General features: G+C 39.8%; 4 protein-coding genes and 2 long non-coding RNA genes across 8 annotated transcripts; 3 read left to right on the top strand and 3 right to left on the bottom strand.

Moving 5' to 3' along the window:
• Window positions 1–403: 403 nt before the first annotated feature.
• LOC135617799 (transcription factor TCP20-like) lies at window positions 404–1,776 on the bottom strand. The gene is made up of 2 exons (XM_065118423.1): window positions 682–1,776; window positions 404–597 (listed from the first exon to the last, which is right to left on the bottom strand). Exon 1 carries the CDS (start codon window positions 1,774–1,776, stop codon window positions 820–822), a length of 957 nt encoding a protein of 318 aa, XP_064974495.1. The 3' UTR covers window positions 404–597; window positions 682–819.
• On the top strand, window positions 585–3,108 carry LOC135617800 (uncharacterized). Its single transcript, XR_010488848.1, has 2 exons — window positions 585–724; window positions 855–3,108. It is a non-coding gene; the product is annotated as an uncharacterized LOC135617800 (long non-coding RNA).
• Window positions 3,109–4,763: 1,655 nt separating this feature from the next.
• Window positions 4,764–8,084, top strand: LOC135617796 (palmitoyl-acyl carrier protein thioesterase, chloroplastic-like). Of its 2 annotated transcripts, none has more exons than XM_065118420.1 (6): window positions 4,764–5,585; window positions 6,152–6,285; window positions 6,674–6,787; window positions 6,855–7,032; window positions 7,194–7,262; window positions 7,702–8,084. In XM_065118420.1, exons 1-6 carry the CDS (start codon window positions 5,157–5,159, stop codon window positions 7,948–7,950), a joined length of 1,173 nt encoding a protein of 390 aa, XP_064974492.1. In that variant the 5' UTR covers window positions 4,764–5,156; the 3' UTR covers window positions 7,951–8,084. The 2 variants fall into 2 exon arrangements, with proteins under 2 accessions (XP_064974492.1, XP_064974493.1); XM_065118421.1 differs by having other exon boundaries at window positions 4,992–5,585; window positions 6,855–6,909.
• On the bottom strand, window positions 5,497–8,840 carry LOC135617797 (uncharacterized). The gene is made up of 4 exons (XR_010488847.1): window positions 8,336–8,840; window positions 7,693–7,884; window positions 7,525–7,595; window positions 5,497–5,633 (listed from the first exon to the last, which is right to left on the bottom strand). It is a non-coding gene; the product is annotated as an uncharacterized LOC135617797 (long non-coding RNA).
• Window positions 8,841–9,951: 1,111 nt separating this feature from the next.
• On the top strand, window positions 9,952–12,552 carry LOC103992995 (non-specific lipid transfer protein GPI-anchored 1-like). The gene is made up of 3 exons (XM_009412927.3): window positions 9,952–10,399; window positions 12,131–12,190; window positions 12,278–12,552. Exons 1-3 carry the CDS (start codon window positions 10,054–10,056, stop codon window positions 12,415–12,417), a joined length of 546 nt encoding a protein of 181 aa, XP_009411202.3. The 5' UTR covers window positions 9,952–10,053; the 3' UTR covers window positions 12,418–12,552.
• Window positions 12,553–13,850: 1,298 nt separating this feature from the next.
• On the bottom strand, window positions 13,851–22,412 carry LOC135617795 (CBS domain-containing protein CBSCBSPB1-like). Of its 2 annotated transcripts, none has more exons than XM_065118417.1 (14): window positions 22,130–22,412; window positions 20,086–20,254; window positions 19,859–19,991; window positions 19,605–19,775; window positions 19,334–19,412; window positions 19,082–19,195; window positions 18,929–18,995; window positions 16,243–16,348; window positions 16,115–16,173; window positions 14,951–15,060; window positions 14,729–14,862; window positions 14,564–14,649; window positions 14,366–14,455; window positions 13,851–14,224 (listed from the first exon to the last, which is right to left on the bottom strand). In XM_065118417.1, exons 1-14 carry the CDS (start codon window positions 22,255–22,257, stop codon window positions 14,039–14,041), a joined length of 1,632 nt encoding a protein of 543 aa, XP_064974489.1. In that variant the 5' UTR covers window positions 22,258–22,412; the 3' UTR covers window positions 13,851–14,038. The 2 variants fall into 2 exon arrangements, with proteins under 2 accessions (XP_064974489.1, XP_064974490.1); XM_065118418.1 differs by having other exon boundaries at window positions 19,620–19,775.
• Window positions 22,413–22,516: the final 104 nt, after the last annotated feature.

Genomic DNA, 22,516 nt, shown 5'->3' with positions numbered 1-22,516 from the left:
AATCCAGTCCAGAGGGGATAACTCCTACCGAGAAGAATGAAAGAGAATAGAAGGTATGTAATTGTAAATTCATTGAGAATGATGAGTACTTCAAAGATGTAAATTTTAACCTAAGCATTTCCTTTCTAGAAAATAGAAAAAAGAAAGGGGAGAATAATGGATTCTGTGCTCAGGTAGACTACAAATAGAATCACAGTGCATACTCCAAGTAACACTGGGATTCCATTGGTGTTTTAGGATCAAATTGAGGTGTCTACTCTTCCCATGATGTACAAGCATATCTATCACTGTTAACAACAAATCTGTGTTAACAGTGATAGATATGCTTGTACATATTACAATATCATCATCATGCATATGAAGACCAACATAGGAATGCTGCAAGTAGTGTAAGACATATATCTGAAGGAACCAATAGCATGCACAACTATATGGGGAGACCCATATTTATTTGTCACAAATCAAGCCAATCACAACTCCATCAGTGCCTGACAGCAAAAAAAATGTTGAATAGGCCCAAAACAACTATTTACACACCTCTAATTACTTAAAATTTGCTGAGCTCCTTCCAACTGATTCAGATCCAGTGATATCCACCTGCATGTTCCAGATGATGTAACACACCATGGGATGCACAACCATCAAGGATTGGCAGTAGAATTTATTGAAGAGGACAAGTACCTGAATGCTGTGATTGCTGATAGTTGCAGAGAAAGAAGAGCAGGTAGATGCCATCAGTGGCTGAATCCTGTGGCTGTCTCTTTCTTGCTGCTCTCTTTGGCACAACACTGCTAATTTCTTCTCATGGATCTCTGCCTTCTACTGTTCTGATCCCTCTGAATCGTTCTCTGCAGATCCAGCCGGTTGCTGCTGCTGATGATGATGCTGATGATGATGAAGAAGATGGAACTGCCCACTTCCACCAGCACCAACTCCTCCCCTTCCCTGACCCATCTGCAGATAGAATTGGCCCAAGGCCTGAGGATTCAACGCCCCGATATGCCCCTCCTGCGAGAGGCCGAGCTCCAGCCCTGGCAGCTGCTGGCCATGCCCGCTCAACATCGACGCAAAGCTCACCGCTCCCGGATTCCCGCCGGTCAATTCGAACCCATGCAAGCCGATCCTCTGCATGAAGCTGCTCACCGAGTCTCCGCCTCCGGCCGAAAGATTCGAGCTCGAGGGAACGGCGGCGGTGGCATGCAAGAATCCGGAGTTGAACCCACCCACCAGGGGCGGCCACAGGCCAGGATGGGAGCATCCGAGGTTAGCGGCCCCCGTCACGGCCCAGCCAGGCCTGGCGGCGGCTCCCGCCTCCTGTCCCAACTCGTCGAGCTTCTGGTGGAGGCCGGCGGGGGCGGTGGCGCCCGGGAGGGACATGGATGCGGCGGCGGCGGCGGCAGCGAGAGCTGACGCGGGGATGGTGCCCGTGCCGGTGGCGGCGATGATGGAGGGCTCCGCTTGATGGAGGAGCCACTGGATGGTCTCCCCATCGGACTTGTGGCCCAATTCTCGGGTGAGCTGAAAGATCCTGGCGGCACAAAGGGCAGGCATCCTTATCCTCCTTCCCCTGCCGTCGACCTTGGTGTGCCTGTCCTTGTTGGAGCTCCTCTTGGGTGCAAGCTGCCTCCTTTGCTCATCCTTAGCCGCTGCGGAAAGCAAAAGGTCTCTGCTTTCTGCTGCTGCTGCTGCTGCGGCCGATGAGGAGGTGATGGGTTCTCTTTTGTCCGACTGCGGAAGGCCCTCCTGGTGAAGCTTGGAGGAGCCCTTGGGATCCATGAAAGGGAGGTGGGAGAAGAAGGAAAGGTGGAATTTTGGGGCCTTGAATGGTGAGATGGAGGAGAGAGAGGAGAGGTAACAAGTGAGGAACTATGCTCCCATGAGACCTCAGAAGGATTCTGCCACTGACTGGCGAATCAGTCTGCGGTTGAAACTTGAAATAGCTTTTGGAACTGAAGAAAGGAGAGAGAAGAGAGAGAGAGAGAGAGAGAGAAAGAGCGTTGGGTCAACAGCATAAAGAAGAAGATGGCAGGTGAAAACCAAGATACCTACTTCCCCAAATGTTCTACATGATGCAAGGGGTGGTGAAAATGGAGAAGAGAGCAGGTGTGGTAAAAGAAAGACCAAGATATCATTGGTCTTCGTTGATGCTGGCAAGTGAAAGAAAGGTTTTACTTCTGCTTCGGTCTTTATGGTTTTTTTTCCTTGCAAAGTTTCCCCCTCCTGTGCAGGTCTATGTTCCTTGCCATGCTGGGTCTTGCGGGAGCTGTCAAGGCTACCCTGTGACTGCCCCTGAGAAGAGACCATTGTCAAATCACCTTCCCTACACTATATGGATTGGATTCCCATCTCATCATTGCTGCTCCCATGGTTACCTCCGTTCACCAATTGTGGGTTATGATTGCTTTCAGCATTCCAGCTGCATCACTTGCAAGGGACTCCATTTCAAAGATTGCGCTCGAGTGACCTCATGGCACTACACAAGTGGCTGCTAGGATAAGTTGGTCCCCATTGACAGGGCCATTCTTCCACTTACTTATATGCTGACTGACACTGTGTGTGAAATGAGAGCACACAGAGAGAGAGAGAGAGAGAGCAGAATTGGAACTGACAGGGGGAAAGGGGGAACTGAAGCCAACAACCAACATGACAGAAATGTTGCAATAGTTCAGCGTTGTTGCTCCTGCCTCAAGTGGCACTGTTGTTGGAAGGTTTCTGACAGTTCTCGGCCTGCTGAGCTGCTGTGGTTGCTTTTTTCCTGGCCATTACATGCGAGCCTTTGGAGACTCCACTAGAGTTGGTGGAGGGTGGTGGATTTAGGCTACAGTTTTGTGTTGCAGCAGGTGGTGCATCAATGAATGGGTGCTTCCTTTTTCTTGTTTACATGACTCCATGGCTCTCAGTTATTGTCAGAAGCCAATTCAAGAAAATGACACAAAATACTCTCTCATCCACTCGTGAGGAAGGTGACCTTTGTTAGATGTGGACTTGGATCATGATTTTTCTTTTGAGTTTGGATATAGAAAAAGGCCATCCACATTAAAGATGTGGATTCCTTTAACTTAGTATTATTCCTTTTTAACTTGTTATCAATGTCATTGTCTTCATAAACTTGTGGATGGTAGCTTGATGTTAATCCTTTGAATTGATCGATAATATAACTAATATATTTGATATAGTCAATAACTCAATTCGATTATAATTTAACATGTAGAGACAATCGGCTTAATATAAGCTTGAGGAAAGAATATTCTTTGAAATATGTTTTGTTTCAAATTTATTCTTCACACCATTCTATCTAAACTAAAGCTTTCTTTTGGCTCTCATTCTAGACATTTTTGCTAGCTTAAGTATGAAGTGGTCTTCTCGAAGGCACTCTTGGCATTAGGTTTATAGATTGAGAGACTTACGTAGAACAAATTGTTCTATATAAGTGATCAACTCCTTTGGAGATCTCATTCATAAGACATAATAATCTTGGAAAAACGAATCGACTCGAGCCAACTCTATGACACAATTTGATGATCAATTGTCATGTTAATAATATCTGAATATAAATGTTTCGTTCTAATATCGTCTTAAATTCATAATCCATATTATTTGCATTTGAAATTTTATGTATCAGTCCAACTAAAATCATATCATTTTGAGGAAGAAATAGAGAGAGAGTGAGAGAGAGAGAGAGAGAGAGAGAGAGCAATTGAAGGAAGCATATTGTAATCTTCTTCATCAGCATGTCAACTTTGCAGGCCTTGCAGCTCTGACTTAAAGGTTGGCATGTCTCTACGGTGTTGGCTTTCTCTTCATCGTAGGAGCTGACAATTCAATCAAAGATGATGAAGCGTGCCATGGCTCTTCTGCTGTGCTCCGACTTGTTGCCGCCGTTTGCTTCCCACAGTCGAGACATGGATAGGGCAGCAGTCGTTGACGTCTCATTCCCAGCTCACATGCAACTCCTCAACCATGCTTTGTCTGTGTGCAATTCGAATGTGATCCGCCTTCCTCTACCATGCTTTGCTTGGGGGGAGCAGAATCACGGGCATCAAGATTCGTGCACGCGAGAGGATGAGGAAAATCCAGTGGATGATGATTGGGATTTCATCAATCTCCAGGCATTCCTGCTGAATCCTTTTTTCTATATGCTGTCTTCTTTTCTTCAAAAGTAGATCGCAATCAATTTAAATCTAAGATTGCTTGGTCTTTATAAATTCATGGTTTGTGTCAATATTAATTTCTTTTACATCATAATAATTTTCTCTAGAGGTTTTTTTAATTAAAATTTAGAGGCACATATGTCTATCTATATACTCGATTATTGTCTTTCATTAAAATTCCTAATTTTTATGGTTTATGTGAACAGCAGAGACAGATTAGCCTAATAAAAATCTTTTTTTTTTTGGTTGAGGTAAATTATCATATAATTATTATTGAAGATGATTAGTATGATATAATGGACAGCTGATGCAAACCAACTGTTATTGAAGCTATATATATATATATATATATATATATATATATATATATATATATATATATATATATATATATATATATATATATATATATATATATATATATATATATATATATATATATATATATATATATATATATATATATATATATATATATATATATATATATATATATATATATATATATATATATATATATATATATATATATATATATATATATATATATATATATATATAAAGGATTTTGCAAGCAACATTGAGATAAATATTATGTTTGTGGGGAAGAGATGATGGTAGTGATCACGTGACCACTGTGGGCAAGTGTTTGGAGGATCTAATACGAGCAAGGAAGATTTGGGTTGAATGTTTGGGTGGTGAAGGCAGGTGAGCTGCTACTACCAGCCAACCCTCCTCCTTTCACTCCCTAATACTAAGGCAAACCACCAATGCATAACCAGTAGATGAGAGATCTCCTGTAATGGCGTGCTCCTCTTCCTCTCCTCCATCCATTGAGGTGGTTGAGCTGCATTCCCCATCCCTTCTATTTCTCTCATCAAACAAGCTAAGCTTTTCTTGTATTCTTTCTGTTCTTAAGGTCTTCGAGTTGTTGCACTGACTCATCGTCTTTCCTCTCCCATACCCCTGCAGCATGGATACTCCGGTAAGACAATAACTCCATCGATGGCAATGCCGATGTCGGCGACCTCCGGTAGAGGCAGCAGCTTGCACCTACGTAGGCCATGGCCGGTGAAGAAGGCAGAAGCTTCGTCTGCGACTGCGACTGCTGTCGTCGGCTGGCGAAGGAAGGGGAAGGTAAAGGGATTGTGCGCGGAGGTCAGTGGCGGAGGTAGGAAGCAAGTGAGTGTGGATAGAGTGAATGGCAGGAAGGTGAATGGGGTGGTGCATGGGAGTGAGGCTCCTTCATCCATGGGTACGGGCACTGCAGTGTTTGGGGCAGGTGATGGAGGTGGGATGGTGTCAGTGAATGCCTTCAAGCTCGGGAGGTTCGTGGAGGACAGATTTGTTTACAGGCAGACCTTTGTGATCAGATCTTATGAGATTGGCCCTGACAAAACTGCAACCATGGAGACCCTCATGAATCTCCTGCAGGTGCTCCACTTCTACTTTTTGTTTGCATACCATCATCTTCTTTTCTCTCTGCACATAAAAAGTTTGCAGAGTTCAAACATAACATTACAGTCTAAGAAACAAAGCATAGAATACTGAGGATTATATTTCTGTCTTACGGCTATGGAATGTTTTCATCCTTCTATACACATTCTGTAATCAAACCCACTAAATCAGCTGTCTTCATCATGCTACAAGTTTCACATCCTAATATTTCTTGCACTAAAAACTTGTGTCAAACATAACCAATCACAAAGAATTCAATGAATTGCATGTCAAAAAGTTGTATGTCCTTGGACACCATTAGCAGATGATAATTAACTTCATAAGACACATCTGAAAGTTCATGAGCACAATGTTTTGATGAAGAGAAGGTGAATGATTTGAAGCCCTTAGCTCCTAACATGTTCATCTCATTATGTGCTATCGAATTATGTAGTGAAAGTCTACTTTCACAAGCATATCATACAAGTTTCTGCTATTAGTGTTGTGTTCAACACTTCATAGTGTGTGTTTAATCTTCTTGTGCTGGTGACTAACAAGTGCAGGAGACAGCTCTCAACCATGTCATGAGCTCTGGCCTAGCCAGCGACGGGTTTGGCGCAACACATGAGATGAGCCTCAGGAAGCTTATATGGGTTGTTACTCGAATCAACATTCAAGTTGACAAGTACAGCAGATGGTATGTTAGACCTATCCTTGCCTTAAGATATATTTATATCTGCAGCTCCCGGTTCATAGTCTTATTTCCAAGAAAGCATTCACCTGCTTATGCGACAAATTTACATTTGAATTTGCACTCCACATCAATAGCAAATATTGTCTTCCTTCTAAACTTTATATTTACGTGCTTTCAACCAAATGCTAATATTAGAGCCAAGAAGAATCAACTAGAAATGCATAATGTACCATGAAAACAAAGCATATACAAAATGGTTAGCTCTGTAGATGAACATAACAAGGCATGAATATCTTTAGTGCTATTTCTCTATTTTATCACAATGTTAGTACTATGGACTGGGATTCTAAGATAAATGTGTTCTAACGACCAATGAAATAAATGGTTTCAGGGGAGATGTGGTCGAGATTGATACTTGGGTTGCAGCATCTGGGAAGAACGGTATGCGCAGAGACTGGATAATCCGAGATTATAGCACCCAACAGATAATAACAAGAGCTACAAGGTAGATCTACAATTGCTCGTATCAGCAAAATACCGTCCCCTCAACTTTTTCTTATCCACAAATGCAGCAACTGGGTAATGATGAATAGAGAAACAAGGAGGTTGTCTAAGACACCCGAACAGGTGAGGGAAGAGGTAAAACCCTTCTACTTGGACAGGAGAGTATTTCTTTATGGTAGTTGCGACAATGAAAATATCAACAAATTGACCAAAGACACTGCAGAGAACATCAGATCAGGCTTAGAAGTAAGTGCACATACTCTTGTTGGGTACTATTAGAGACGATCAACATAAGTAGTGTTTTTCGACAAGTAACACCGTCGAAAATCTAGTTACATTGAATTAGATCAGCAAAATGCACATAGAAGTGATCAGCAGAGTTAACACATTTATTTCGTGTGATTTAGCCAAGGTGGAGCGACATGGATGTCAATCAGCATGTAAACAACGTAAAGTACATTGGATGGATTTTGGAGGTAATTAACTTCTTACCTGAATGAGAATAACAAATGACTTTTTTAACATTTCAAAATTTCACTCAATGTGAGCTCTACAAGTAAATAATTACCTATCGGATCGGTCATTAAAATTTACAAAAGTGATCTAACCTTACAAACTTAAGAACTTGTTCTGCGCATATTGGAGTTCTCTTGAAGAAGAAATGAACCAAACTTGAAGCTATTTGTTTTTTTTCCAATTAAGTCGAGGAAAAGAAACTAAACCCAAATGCAAAATTACCTCACACGCATATCCCCAGTACAATGCTAGATCCTCATAATTGACCAGCATGTCGACAACTTCAACCAACCCTGTTCAAATATATCAAGAAAATGAGAACATGCCAGGTACTTAAACTTATACATTTCACACTGGATGATTAGTAACTTGAATGCAACTGTTTGCTACCTGTTGCAGAGCGTGCCGATGAATGTGCTAGAGGACTATCATCTCACCAGCATGACACTTGAGTACCGCAGGGAATGCCGACAGTCTAATTTGCTTGAGTCCCTCACAAGCATGACAACAGGTGAAACCGAGGAATACCCTACGAGTATAAGTTCATGCAAAGCAGTATTGGGAAGCACACACCTGCTTCGCCTGCAAGAGGACAAAGCAGAGATAGTCCGAGCAAGAGCAGAATGGCAACGCAAGGACTGCATCTAAACTCCATTAAAACATCTTTAGTTTCACGTATAACAGCAGCACTGTGTTTTCATTACACCAATCATTCACTACACAGTTGAGAATCATTTGTTTTGAATTTGTTCTGCAAATGAAGTTCATAAAATTCATTATTAGGACATTGAAGTTGTGTGTATCATCAGCATTGTTATGTCTTTCTTCTTGTTGAGCCATCTGCTATTGTTTTGATTCAGCTAGCTAAGATGAGGTGTTTTGGTGGTGCATTGCCGGAGTAACATCAATACCAAAACACATGTTATGTGTGATCAAAGATCAGACCATTAAGAAGGGGCTAATTCAAATGTAACACACCATCCAAAAAGCATGCAGAAACACAATAAACGAACAGAAATGACCTCCTCCTCACCTTCCAATCCAAACACCTTCCTCGAGCGCACCTCGCAGCGCCTGTAGACCTTCATCACCACCTTCTCCGGGGGCTTATCGGATGCCTTCTTTCCTCCCCCCCTTTACGTCTCCATTGCCACCTCCATCCTCACTTGGCTCCCCCTGCTCCACCTTCTCCTTCCCCTCTTCCGCTTCTTTCTCTTGCTGCCCACGATTAGAACTTTCCCCAAAGATTAGCAAAATCAACCGAAAAGGAGTGATTTCGATACCTCTACCACATCGACCGAAGCCAAAAGAGGCGCGCTCTTTTCCTCTCTGTAGGGAGGTGGGTGGGGAGTAGGTCCAAGACTCCTAGGTGGGAACAATCCATGCCGGACGCGGTCAGATGGCACGTTTCACGCAGCCAGAAGCTTTGTCGTCTCCAGCTTCACTTCCAGACGTCCCTCCCTCGATCCTATCCGCTTCTGCTGCACTGTTGCTTTCCAAGTCATTGCAATCCCCGTTGCTTCTCCCTACTCGAAGTTCTCTTTGCCTGCATAACTCCTTCAAATCACCCTCGAATCCTCGCTTTGAGTCTTCTCCAATACCTTGATGCTTATTATCCACGTACATGGCACGAGTCCGAAGCATCTGTGACATAGAAACTACAAACCGCGAGTTAGATGCATGCAGCAGTAGACGGAGGAGCAAATGTAAAAGGACAAACCTTGCAATCAATGGGAGATCTTCAAACTTGATGTTTGTACCAACCGAACTGACGTCGACAACCCAACCCGACCCGCTCGAGCCTGCGTCGAAGCCATCCTCCTCGGTCTGCCTTCAATGAATGCTTCCTGCTTCAGGTTAACGAGAGGACCTTGAGACCGTCAGGGGTGACATCGACTTCCACAGACCCGATGACCGTAGCAGCGTGGAGGTCTCCCGGGAGACCACCTCAGCCCTGAACCTTTGCAGGGGTGACCCAGTCGATGCCTTCACCGGTGAGGAGCAGCAGCAACACTCCATTACACCTGTCGTATCCAAGGGAGTAAATGATGATGTCTGAGACGCCCAACATGTTAAGAGTCAGTGTGGGCAGTGTCAGATCAATAAAGATGGATGCAAGTCCCAAGTCTCACATCCCCCTTCTCTACTCTTCTCTTTCTCTTCTCTTCCATGATTCCCTTACCCATATCAAAACTGGGTTTACAGTAGATTCATTGTATCAAGTTAAGTTCTAGTAGGCATTGTATCAGTGATTGGTTTCTACAAGTTCACCATATGATTCAAATATGATCCATTAATCAAGAAAAATCCATCCCACATTTCATTCACTTTGTTCCAATATCACATCCATTTTCATTCCTATCCAAAACCACACAAAACCCATTAGCATCAGAAGGGATAAAATCCAAAATTGATGCCTCATGTGGTCTCCTTTGTTCAGCAATCTTCAATGTTTGTTCGGAGCATTTAACAATATTTATTGGTTACAAGTACAAAACAAATAAGTTTTAGTGATCTCCTATCTCCATTGCATGTGCCTACAAAACCTGCCACAACTACTCGACATTAAACACTCACAACCTCATCAGAGCTCCACAACACAAGGCCAGCCTCAGATCCATTACTGCTATTCAATGCACAAAACATTTACCTCCCTCTCTCATCACAAACCTATTGATCTATATGTAACCAGCTCCTTGGCAACTGATAACATTGAGCTCATTCTCCGGTTACAGCAAAAGCTCACTGACCATGGCTGGTTCCACTGTCTCCTTTGTCCTATCTTTCATCCTCCTGTTCTCTGCAATAGGGTTGAGTACCTGTGAGGACTCCTCCATCCAGCAGAAGTGCTCACAGGAGTTCACCAAGGTGACCTCATGTATGGACTATGCCACTGCCAAGGCCAGTGCACCATCGAGCTCATGCTGCAGTGCAGTGACGGACATCAGAAACGCTGATGCTGTCTGCCTCTGCTACATCATACAGCAGACCCATGGTGGATCATCTACCATCAAGAGTCTTGGGCTGCAGTTCGACAGGCTCCTCCAGCTCCCAGATGCTTGCAAGCTTGCCAACACCAGCGTCAGTAACTGCCCAAGTAAGTGACTAACTTTAGTTGCTAACACTTGAGCTGATTCAGCATATGTGAGACATTTTTCTTCCATGCATGTTGCTTATGTATATGGATATGTCTGCAGATGCACTAACACTAACTAAAACTGGCAATAGATTAGGATTTGGCTACTCAACTGGCAGATGATATTTGCACGGTTATGCCTTTACGGGCTTAGAGGATTTATTGCTTCACTTGCACTAAGCTATTATATGTAGTATCAGGACTTCGGTTGGGACTGCTGTATCATTCATTATCTTAATTCATGTGTAAGATCTTATATTCAATACTATTATTTTCAGACTTTGAAAGGTATGTTTTGTAGATCAAGTTTTTGATCACAACTACATGAGGAAAGGAAGTTTAATACAATTTTAGATAGGGTTCTCAATTTCTCATCCCCCCACAAAAAAAAAAAAAAAGTTAAAAAGGTAAAAGAGCTTTGGATGGTTTTGGCCACATCTTACAGGTCATTATATTAACTTTTATGCTCACACAGATACATGTTTAGACTAGTTGGCTCAGATATTTTTGTCTGTCTTTTACCTTGGAATCTTATGGTGGTCAAACAACTTGAATAAATAGCATGCAAGGAAAGTTTTGAAGGTGAATGTTATTCCTAATAAATGTTTGCCCAACAGCATCTTTTTAACTCCCATTGACTATAAAACTTCCAACATAAACATGTCATAAGACATTTATGGACTTCCAAACAAACTAAACAAATATTAGCTTCAAATTTTAAATAAATTCCAGTTACAGGAATATTTTGAAGGTGAATTTTACTGCTAATCAATTGTTTGACCATACTATACTATAAAGATTTCATCATGTGTCATATGACATTTGAAGATTTGAAGGACAACTTTACTATAATCCATTCTTTTTCCAAAGATTATTATTTTTAGCTCCCCTTAAAGTACAACTTGTAATTTCTTTTACCTGTCATACTTCTTTGCTAGGCCATTTGATTCACTCACAACAGTGTCATAAGACATTTATGACCAGGAGGTCAATTCCTTGAGCAGACTAAAATTTAACCCCCCTTGACCACAAGTATAACTTCTAGTCCCTTACCCTCCATGTATGCATAATAGAAAATGCATACAGTAACGATGCAGATCTATGCATATTCGAGTGCATTTTACATTCAAAAGAATAGTTAATTATGCATAACAAGATGAAAGTTTGAATGCAAAAAGGCAACGACTTAAAGTTACGGTCTGGTCCAACAAGAGACCAAATATCAATTTTAATTTGAATATTTGGTCCTATGTCTGGTTGAACAACATCAAAGAAAGCTAAAATTACAAATTATGACAAGTACCATTTATTATATTGTCATCATCAAAATTCATGATTTCCCCATGCTGGTTGTCACTTTTTCCTTTTTTTTTTGGTAACATAACACGATTTGTGGTATGCATAGTAAATATAGTTTGCAATTTATTTGTGAATTAATATACCATGCATGCTTTTGCATGAACATGATCATACTAACTAAACATCTAGAAGTGACACGATTTTGATATTCAAGTTACTGTTATATGTATTTTGCTAAAGCACTAACGCTAGGCATCATAAGGTCAAACAAATTTTGTCAAAACTAGTTTGTCGCTCCGCTCACTACTTTTCTAACGTATTCTTCTCCCCCATCAACTGAATAATTTACAACAATATTGTCGTGACAACTCACCTTACATACATGTTCGGCAGAGCTTCTGAAATTATCTCCTAGCTCACCAGACTATGCTATCTTCATGAATGCTACAAAAGGTTTGTCCTCTAGCACAAATTTTATAGTGTAATAAACATTTAAGCAAACCCATAAGTTGAAATTTTGTCCATTTATGTAACGTGCAGCTAACTTCTCATCTGGTGGATCCGCAAATGTGACCCCCACTTCCAATGGATTCATGTGCCGGGTCCGCCTTGATGGTAGTAGTATTGCCATTACCTTGGTATCTGCTATCTTCTTTTCTGTTTTTTCGATAGGAGCTTGAAGACAGCCCAACAGACTGATGGGGTTATTCTATGTGAAACAACAATGCTTGTAATATTGCATAGAATGACATGTGCAAGACCTGTTATCAATTTCCAGTTTGAGACTCTTAGGGACACCAAAATCTTGTGGTACACATTTCCAGTGTGAGCAGTGCTAAGCTTTCGTTTTGAATAACTTGTGAATTATCACAAATTTCTTATATCTTAACGAAACTATATCCTCTAGAGTGCATTATTGGTCAACACCAGCAATCTTAGTGTCACTAGAATTATCTTATGCTAGATGATTGATTAACACATTTAACCATCCTCTGATACATTATACTCTATTGTTCCAGAAGCCTATGATGTAACGTAGATTTAGTTGACCTATTATTGCTCTATAATTACGTGTCTGATAAGGCTGATGTTATTGCTGACACACTAACTAGGCCATCCAATAATATCACCCACAAATACAATAGATAAGCCAACCTGAGGAACCATTATGTTACAAAAACAGTCGTTGTGACAAGAATTCCTTTATGATAACTACTTAAACAAGTTCTTGTTTATTTCTTAAAAAAAAGAAAGATAATACTATTACCTAAGCCCTCATTCTCAAGAACCAATACTACCTTGGTCACAGTTAACCTTTGTGATTCACAGCCAAAACCAGCCATGGTCAAATCAACACATAATTAATTCTAGGTTCCCTACCTAAAATACACAGACATATCAAGTTTATGATGGTAAGTTCTTGGCTCCTAACATCCGCAACACCAGTCTTCGACCACCATCAACTTGTTTAATTTGTGAATGAAGCTTTACAAGCTAAACAAATACAATGTGAAACATCACAAGTGTTTTCTCTTTTTTATTTGCTAACAAAAGATGCTTCCTAAAATGTTCATAGCATCACCACCATGATTCTCCGTAGAAATTAACCAACAAACAAGTACAGAAAAGATCGGAACTTTGCGCAATCCCATAATTCAACAAATGAGAACGCAGCTAGGGTTCCAAGAAGAGAACTTCCTTACTTGGCCCTGCGCTGACGAGCGGTGATGGAACCAGGCTGGGCGTTGCCAATCGCCATGGATCTCGACACCAAGCTTCTTCGCCGAGTCCATCAACGGCGGAGACATCAAGAGGAGCGGGGAGGACGGAAGCGGCCCTCAGATGGCCACGAGGAACAGGGGCCTTTAAAGACGCCCGAGGAGATCAAATCCCGCCATCACCATTAGGTTAGTAATCGATCAGGTCTAACCCGCCCTAAGAACATCCAACTCGATTTGATAGACCGATGATGATTTGGCAAGCCGTCGATATGGTCAAAAAATATGACCATACACTAATCATTGCCTCGACCTTAAAGCAAACTTCGGCCCCATATCAGCATCGTAACGTCTACGTTCGATACAATAACAAAATACTATTATAGAAAGGCAAAGAAAAGAATGAGATTTGTGACACATTCTCAAAGATTTCATGTGTGCTGAGGATAAAAAATAGGCAAGTACGTATGCGCCTTACAGGTCATGGAAGACTTATTTATACACTGCCAAGCTCACTCTTTCGATAAAATTGTCGGTGAAATGTATTATTGCAATAGAATGTTTGGAATGGGGACTGATCTATCTATGATGCTGATCTTTTCAAGTATGCCATAACTCCAATACCAGCAATTAGTGCTGCTCCAGCGGCGACTGTGCTGTATGCAGCTGCCCATGCATCCTTGTGCGCATGCTCTAAGCCTGCCGATCCCGATCCACGACCCTTCTTCCTGTGACCCGAACCCGAGTAATCTAAATGCAACCTTAAGCTCTGCAGAACAGAAAGAAATCATCATGAGCACCTGATCTGTTGCACTCCCAGTTTTGGTCATTCTAAACTTGGGTTCTAGTTAATATGTAGTCATTCACCAGTGTCAAACACAAAGCAAGTTACAGTCATATATGATATTACCTTCCAACCAGCTTGCCTAGCATGGTCCACTGCTGCTGCAAGGTCACTGTCTGATGCAAGGATAACTTTGTCGTGGTCCTCGTCTTCATACTACATAACATCATCAAGAAATTATGTTAGGTAGAAGTATACATGCCAAAAATAGCTTGCTAAAAGGTACATGGATTCCAATTTGAAGTCAAACAGTTAGTTATTTACAAGTATCTGCGGAAGATGATTTCTATCGATATCATCGCCAACCCTCTGGAGTATGCAAGTGATAAGGTCCGTCAAGCTCTGTGTTTCTGCATTGTGCAACATGGAATTTAGTAATTAGTTTTTGAAGGCAGACTGATAAAAATGAAATTTGATCAGGGTGCATACCGCAGTTAAATCTATGCATTCTGCCCTGTTTGTCCTCAAGCTTGAAACCAAAGGTCGTAGATAAGCCTGAAGGTGGATAGAAGGCAGATCTTACTGTATCTGTGGCCTCTGATGCCACTTTCATAGACCCTTCACTGAAATACCAGTAGCACACTGATCTATGGATGCTAATGACGAATAAAGACTGAATGACAATAATCAGGTAGATAGAAGCATGCAAACCTTCGAGAATCATCATCATCATCCAAGGGTCCTAAGGACAAAGCAGAATCCCAGAATTTCTGCATCATGGCACTTGCTGTTTCATTTCCTGCACCACTGCTGCTTCCTGCCTGCATGTATGATCAAGAATCAACTTAGAAGCAACAATAAATAATTGATGAAACACATCCTTAAGCAGATCTGCTGGCACCCAAGCATGTTTTAGTGCTTATAAGGAAATGGTTCAAAAGCCCAATCTGCTGACATGTTTTAGTGCTTCACAGTATGACGACTACCAAGAAACTGGAATAAATCTCTAGTGGTTACACCCACTACAGATGATTTCTGAATAAACTGGGGCAGGGAAGGTCTGGTTATCTGTGACTACATCTTTAAATAAGTATCAGGAATGTAAATATACCTAATAGTTGCACCCCTACAGTTGCATACACTTTTACATTGAGGGATTTCCCTGATACATGAATGAGAAGGACTTACAACCGAACCAACTAATGAAGTAGGACCTTCGATTTTTCACTGAGCTGGAACTATTACCATGTAACACACTGGATATCAGCCAACTTAATGTCTGCTGTGCTTTAGAAAAAAAAATGTTAATAGAATCTATGCTGCAGATTATCTACCCATATGAATTGTCTCTAGCTCATTCCATTAAATAGGTATAATCGCTTCCAACACACACAAAAATATGGATTAAAAATCCATGAATACTTAAAATCAAGTGCCATTTTTAAAAAAAATAGAAGTTGTACCCATGATTCGCCTTATCGGTCCATAGCGGTGTACTGACTAGCTATCGGTATGGTACATACCGAGCTGTACTGATGTCTCAACACATGGAATAGTGAGGCATACCAACAAACTAGTATGTACCGCCTGTACCAATCCTTTGTCGGACTGGTACATACCGTCCGTACTAGACAGTACACCGTGGCACGGCGAACCTTGGTTGTACCTGCCCATTGCTTCCAATTTCCTGGAGCATGATATATTCATCTTCTAAGACAGCAGGCAATTATAATGAGACTAAGACACCAAACTGCAAATTCTTCTCCATCATCAAGTCAGTAATAAGTATAAAACTTGCAAGCGAGATAAAGTAGACAAAAAAAGGTCAAGCGCATCTAGATATGGAATAGCTCAAAAGGTACATCAATGACTTACGGTAGCTATTGCAGCATGAGCAATATGTATAACGTCAACAACTGTGACAATGTTCCCATCTGTTGCAGGCACAAATCATGAGTAACAGTCAAGAAGAATAATTTGCATTTTCTTGTGGGTAAATATACCTCTGTCTACAACAGGTAGGTGCAAAAATTTCCCATCATGCATGGTATGTAGAGCATCAAGAATTGGCGTGTCAATTGTCCCACATTCAGGATTTGCAGTCATGACCTGAATGTATAAAATCAGTACATATGGTCTTGAGAAGTCACATCAAGAAACATAAGGTAACAAAAAAATGATTGTATGAATACTTCGATAGCAAATCAGACTTACTGCTAAACATATAAAATCAGTGAAACAGACAAAAGACAATCAAGTTTACATAATTTATGCTATTACTAGCACTGCTACAGGAATATGATAGGGGAAAATGTTATAGATATTTTGCAAATTGTTTAATTGCATCTTTTAAAGAGAAAAGACTGTCCAGATAATTGAAACAAGCTTTAAAGATTTCTTGGGCTAAGGTATATGTATAATTATCTGATCATGTATGTATAATCATCTGAAAAATGCTACAACTCAAATATCCAATTTGAATATCTCGAACAACAAGTTTTGGGGAAAAAAATCAAGCTATGTGTCAACATCTCTGGAGAAAAGGAAAAGAAAAGAAAGCCCAAATGACTAAACATCTTGTCCATACACATGACATCATGGTTATGCATATATGTCATGGTCGCAAAGCCTCAACCCACAAACGGATAATGCAAGGATCAGCAGCTCAAGCATGTGCAGATGACAAAAAATGCAGATCATTGTTCATTTGTTATCTCTTTTTCTTATTGTCACACATAATAGACATGTTATGGAGTCTAGCATGTATCTCTTAGAATTATACTTATCTAGTTCTTAATTATGAGTACAATAAGCTCATAAATGCAATAAAAATCCAGAAATAGATTGCGCTGTTCATTTAGGCATGATTGTTTTCCTTTTTTACTTTCAAACTCTATCACTGTTTTACCTGATTGTATACTACATATCTGGACTTAAATTTGGTAATTTATATTAGATTACATGTTATAAATGTCAGGAAATAGAGAACCACAAATTGTTGTATACATTACATATGGTGGCCCAGTCACCAGCATACTATATCAACCTGACTTAATAATGTGTTCTCTATAAATATGTTAAAAAAAATAAAATGTTCACAAATAAACAGCCTTGGCTCTGGACAAGGTTAAGGTTGCCCCTTTGCAACCTATATCAAAGGGATTGAGAAACAAATAAGGCCTCTCTTCTTGAAGGGATAAGGCTAAGCAAATTAACTTTCACCAGATAATAAACTTCTTGGAGCCTCATGCATTAGGCAACACACTTTTCATATTTGAAATTTAAAAAATATTAGATAAAAATGCTTCAGTTATTTAATTTCCCTTGTGTTGTTTCATTTTATAGAACTGGCATAACAATGTAATAAACTCTGTTGTTTTAGTTCCATATTCTTCTAGACATAACCAAGGTCTATTGGCACTATATACTGCTCACTCTCACCAATTTTATTACCTGAATAATCTTAAAATTCTCGAATATATAATGTTGTTTATCATCATCCTCTTAAGTTTATGCCATGCTAAAGTCTGCTATCTGCTCTAATTGTTATTGTTCAGGATCAACAATAGCAGTTGGATAATCAGTATTGACCAGAATGGATCTCAGCCCAAGCTCAGAAGAGATCAACCATGAAAGGGCAGTTGAGATCAACCTATAAAAGGGAAGATTGGTTAACTTTTGAAATGAATCATATGGGTCAGATGGACTTCTGTGGCCATAACTTACTGGCAGAATCAATCAAAGTTGTACAGGATTTATTTGGATTGGCTGATATTCATTTAGATAGAAGGGTTTCCAAGGAGTTTCAGTTGATTTCCTGAATTTAGGGGGTTTCGAGATCATCCTGCAAACCACTGGCTATGTTTTGTATCTCATTATTTTCATATCCTTCACCAACATGTATATTAACTGAATCAGAACTGAAGCTGAAGAAGAAATTATTTTCAATTTGCAATGCTAGAGTGCAAAAAAGGCTTCAACAGAATCTGGATCCACAGTATGTGACATGGAACCAGCCCACTTAGCACCTACATAAGAATGATATACTTAAGCTGTGTATGTCTAATATGTTCAAGTAAAACAAGTGTAAATTGATAGAACAAAGGATCTACTTCATTGGTAAACTTTAAAATGGCTGAAGATCACAATAAAAAGATAAACTGAGTCCACACAACTATTTTTGTGCTACAACCTTTCTTAGGTTATTTCCTTTTTCTACTACGTGTATAATTGCAAGGAAACTTCAAACAGTTTTTCTTCAAGACTGTTCTTTTTGTGTTTGTTTAATAAAAACTGAAAAAGGGATAAACTGATTTCCATATTTCTAGGAAAAGTCATGATTTCATTTTCAAGATGTATGTCCATAAACCAAAATAATACTCCACATACTTCTTCCTAGGGCTTCTCAACATATCATTTGCAAAGAAGAAAACCTCGTGTATTCTTGCCCAGTATTCCAAACACGAAAGGGAAAAAAGAAATCAATATTCCTAACCTATAACCCGAACAATTTGTTTATTTTTTGATGGAAAAGGCTTTTTTGGGTAGAAAATCCACTTCCATCTTTTTTCCATGCAACTAGGGGATACCTTGAGATGTATGAACTTGCTACAAAATCAACTAAACAAGAAAGCAACTGCGGTAGAAATTTAAGCAACAATAAAAAGAAATATGTGGCCAACGAGATACCTTTTCCACTGGGGTGGACTCTGGAGAAAGATTCTGGGTAACTAGACGCATTAAAATGTCTCTTGAACTGATAAAAATAAATGAAGGGAAAAGGAAAAAGTTTAGCAGAAGAGGCAAAATGAGATAAGATTTTTAAAATTAGTTGCAACATACGTCAGAATCCCCTGAGGCTTTTTTTCAACTGTTATAACTGCTGAACTTATTTTCAGCTCAAGCATCTTCTTTGTTGCAGTTAACACTGAATCAGTTGGTGATATCGTCACAACCCTAGGAAAAGATTCCACCATCAACCAACTGTAAACATATTTATTTGCTCCAATCCTAAATATCACTGGGATACTAACAAGCCAGAGTCATATCTTGTCATGCATAAGAATGTAAATTCCAAAAGAGAATATTACCTACTTTGAATTCTCTTGAATGATGGTTGATAAAGATGGTCTAAACATCCGCTCTCGAAGAGTTTCTATAAATGTATTAGGACCTACAGAAAAGATCTTAAAAGTTATTAGGCCAACTGCTTATAAAGAAAAAATGAAGAGTTTAGAAACAAATAAAACTATAGTTTCTTTAGGGAAAGAGATAAAGATATAATAATCATAGTAGAACAATAAGTGTTTTTTCTGAGAGTCATGAGAAAAATATCCAATTACTATGATGTAATGAAACCACACACCAGAAATAGATGTACCCCAATGTTTTTCCACCCCTTCAACAGCAGCTGCAATGGCCTTTCCCTTTTCAGCTGCCCTTTCCATTCTTGCTATTGCATCATATAGACATTTTGCTATGTCAAGCAAAGCAATGACTTCACCATTTTCCACAACCGGAAGATGTCTGAACTTCCCTACAAGTCCCAAGGTTGAAGTTGTAATAATAACTTACAATATAGAGAGATGGAGATGCCCATAAGTTTCCAAAATTACATACCTTGTACCATCTTCTGCAATGCTTCCACTGCCAGTGTGTCTGAAAGGACGAATAAAGGATTTCGAGTCATCACTTTTGACACTGGAGTTTCTTCCAGCTTTAGCTCTCGAGCAATGACTCTTGTCGTTATATCCTGCAGTTAAACAATTTTAGCAAAAACACCAACAATATGAGTTCCAACACCTTGACTTGGTCATAAAAAGAAATCAAGCATAATGTAGAAGAACCTTGTCTGTTAGAATTCCACAAAGTAATGCATTCGAGTCCGTCAACAACACAGCATCAACCCGTCGTGCAGCCATCCGACGGCAAGCTTCATAGACAGTTGTACTTTCAGGAATTGTTAAGGCCTTAGACAATCGTAATCTTTTTACAGTTCTCTCTCCACTTGTAGTGCTGCAACCAGGGATCAAAGTTAAGACAGTACCATGACGGAAGCATGTAGAAATAGAATGTAGAAACAATATCTAGAAGTAGTTAGCAACAAACAGAAACAGTCCATTCAATAGATCAATGACAGTAACAGCACATGTAATTTGATTAATATTCTCCAATACATTTTTGCACTGTTAAGCTAGAGGAAGTGCATCATAGAAATTCAGAAAGGCCTACCAACATGTTGGGTATGAAAATTCAACATTAGAATATCTTTTGTTAATCACCTGCACTATGGTTTCGCCTTCATACTAGAGTAAAAAGGGCACTAAGTGATCAAGGATTATGACATGAAAAATGAAGAGTGTGGTTTTATGCTCTTTGCTCGTGCAAGGAAATTTCCACACTGCATTTTCCTACATTTTTGTGCATACTCATTTAGTATAAAATGTTGTTAGAAAGAAATATAAGTATTTAAAAGCCTACAATAAAAATTACGAAATAGATTTAATTTCTATCATAAATGAGTTACTAACAAGGTGATCGAGAAAAAAAAATGTAAAATGTAAAAGAAGTTAATCTAAAAAATTTATTTACTTCTGATAATTAGAACTCCCAAAGTTGATATGCAGTATAAGTAAAGAATTGCACCTAACCTACTTCTGTTACCAAAAGCTATGCTCGTGGTTAGGAACCCCAAAGTTGATACGTAGTGTATGCTCCTGGTTAGGACTCCCAAAGTTGATATGTAGTATAAGTAAAACGTTGACCCCTACGTATTTATGTTGCCAAATCCAATGCTCCTGGTTAGGAAGACAGGTAGGGAAATCCCCAAGTCACAAAAATCAGGTGTCTAAATGTCTATCAAGGGCAACATCAAAATGGTTTAATCAATTGTCTGAACAAGCACAAATCAATAATTTTGGATGAAAAATCTCCATTGATAGTGAATTTTAGAAAGCCTCATTTGTTTCCCTAGAACAGCCACCAACTAGCATCCAAAAGTTAAGAATTTTAGAAGTAGGGAACTGCTACTCAACTTAAAATATGATTGACCTATGGCTTAATACTTCTATTTAGGGAAAGTATTCTTTAGAATCTTGACAAATTACCTGAACTTAAGATTACAAATATAATATGAAGAAAAAAATCAACCACACTGTAGTTTGATACCAAGGAAAAGTTCTATTTATTTGGCACCACTAAAATAAAAAATTTAGCATGTGGTCATTAACCATGTCAGAATTTGTTAATTAGCTGAATTTAATCATGAAGTGGTCTGATTTCAAATTTGATGATCTTTAGTGGAATTGAAAAACTGGTGCAAATTTTCAAATAGGACTTTGGTTACAAAATTTTTGCAGATAAGAAGGGAATTAGAATTCCCCATCAATTATCAGATGAACTCCCCATGGACTCCTATCCTCATCCAATACACAAACATATCTGCAGGTCAGGGACACCCCTTACATATCTTTAACGCCCTCCTCCAAGCTGATTCTGACAGCAGCAATAACCATGCATTTTGCATAATAAGAACATTGAGTTATACGCATAATAGATGCAACGAACCACGGAAAAATAGATCTGAAGTCACCCTTACTAGTAATTTCAAGCTACAATAGGCAGAAAGAATAAAGGCTTTAATTTACAAGAAAAGCACATTGATTTCGTTCTTTGAGCATTCAAGTAACAACAATATTTTAATTCCTGAAAGAAGAAAGCATAACAAAAGAAACACAGCAACAGAGAAATCGTTTCCTAGGTCCAGAGTCATCTAAATCCCGATGACAAACCCAAACCAGGGTTCAATATCTACTGAAGATTCCAAATCGACGCAAGAAATCGAATCGACCAAGAGGAATTTTCATCAGAAACAAGGGACAAGATACGCACGGTGGGCGAGTTATGGAAGTCCGCCGGCCAACTTCCGCGCTCCCGTTCTCCGGTGCCTTCTTCCTTCCGGAGACGCTGCTCCCGGATATGCTCTTCCGCAAGGACCCGCCGCCGCCCAGCCCGTCCATCTCCCAATCCGATGATCACCCCCTCTGCCACGCCCGCTGACGATCACCGCTGTCCTCACCCCGATTCAAACCCAATCGCCGGCTCGAACCCAGATGAGATACAGACAAGGGAGACTCCACGATTCGATAAGTCTCCCGGGCGCTTCCTCTCTCCGCCTCCCATTTTGACGGGACGGAGCGCAGCTTCTTTATACCGCACAATTATTTTCTCCATTTATTACGAATAAACAAACCCCCATAAAAAATTCGAAAGTTACCC

The sequence above is a fragment of the Musa acuminata genome, chromosome BXJ2-7 (genome assembly GCF_036884655.1).
Source record: "Musa acuminata AAA Group cultivar baxijiao chromosome BXJ2-7, Cavendish_Baxijiao_AAA, whole genome shotgun sequence".
Lineage (NCBI taxonomy): Eukaryota > Viridiplantae > Streptophyta > Magnoliopsida > Zingiberales > Musaceae > Musa > Musa acuminata.
The sequence above is the reverse complement of the archived record's forward strand: the minus strand, read 5'-3'. Positions and strand labels throughout refer to the sequence as shown.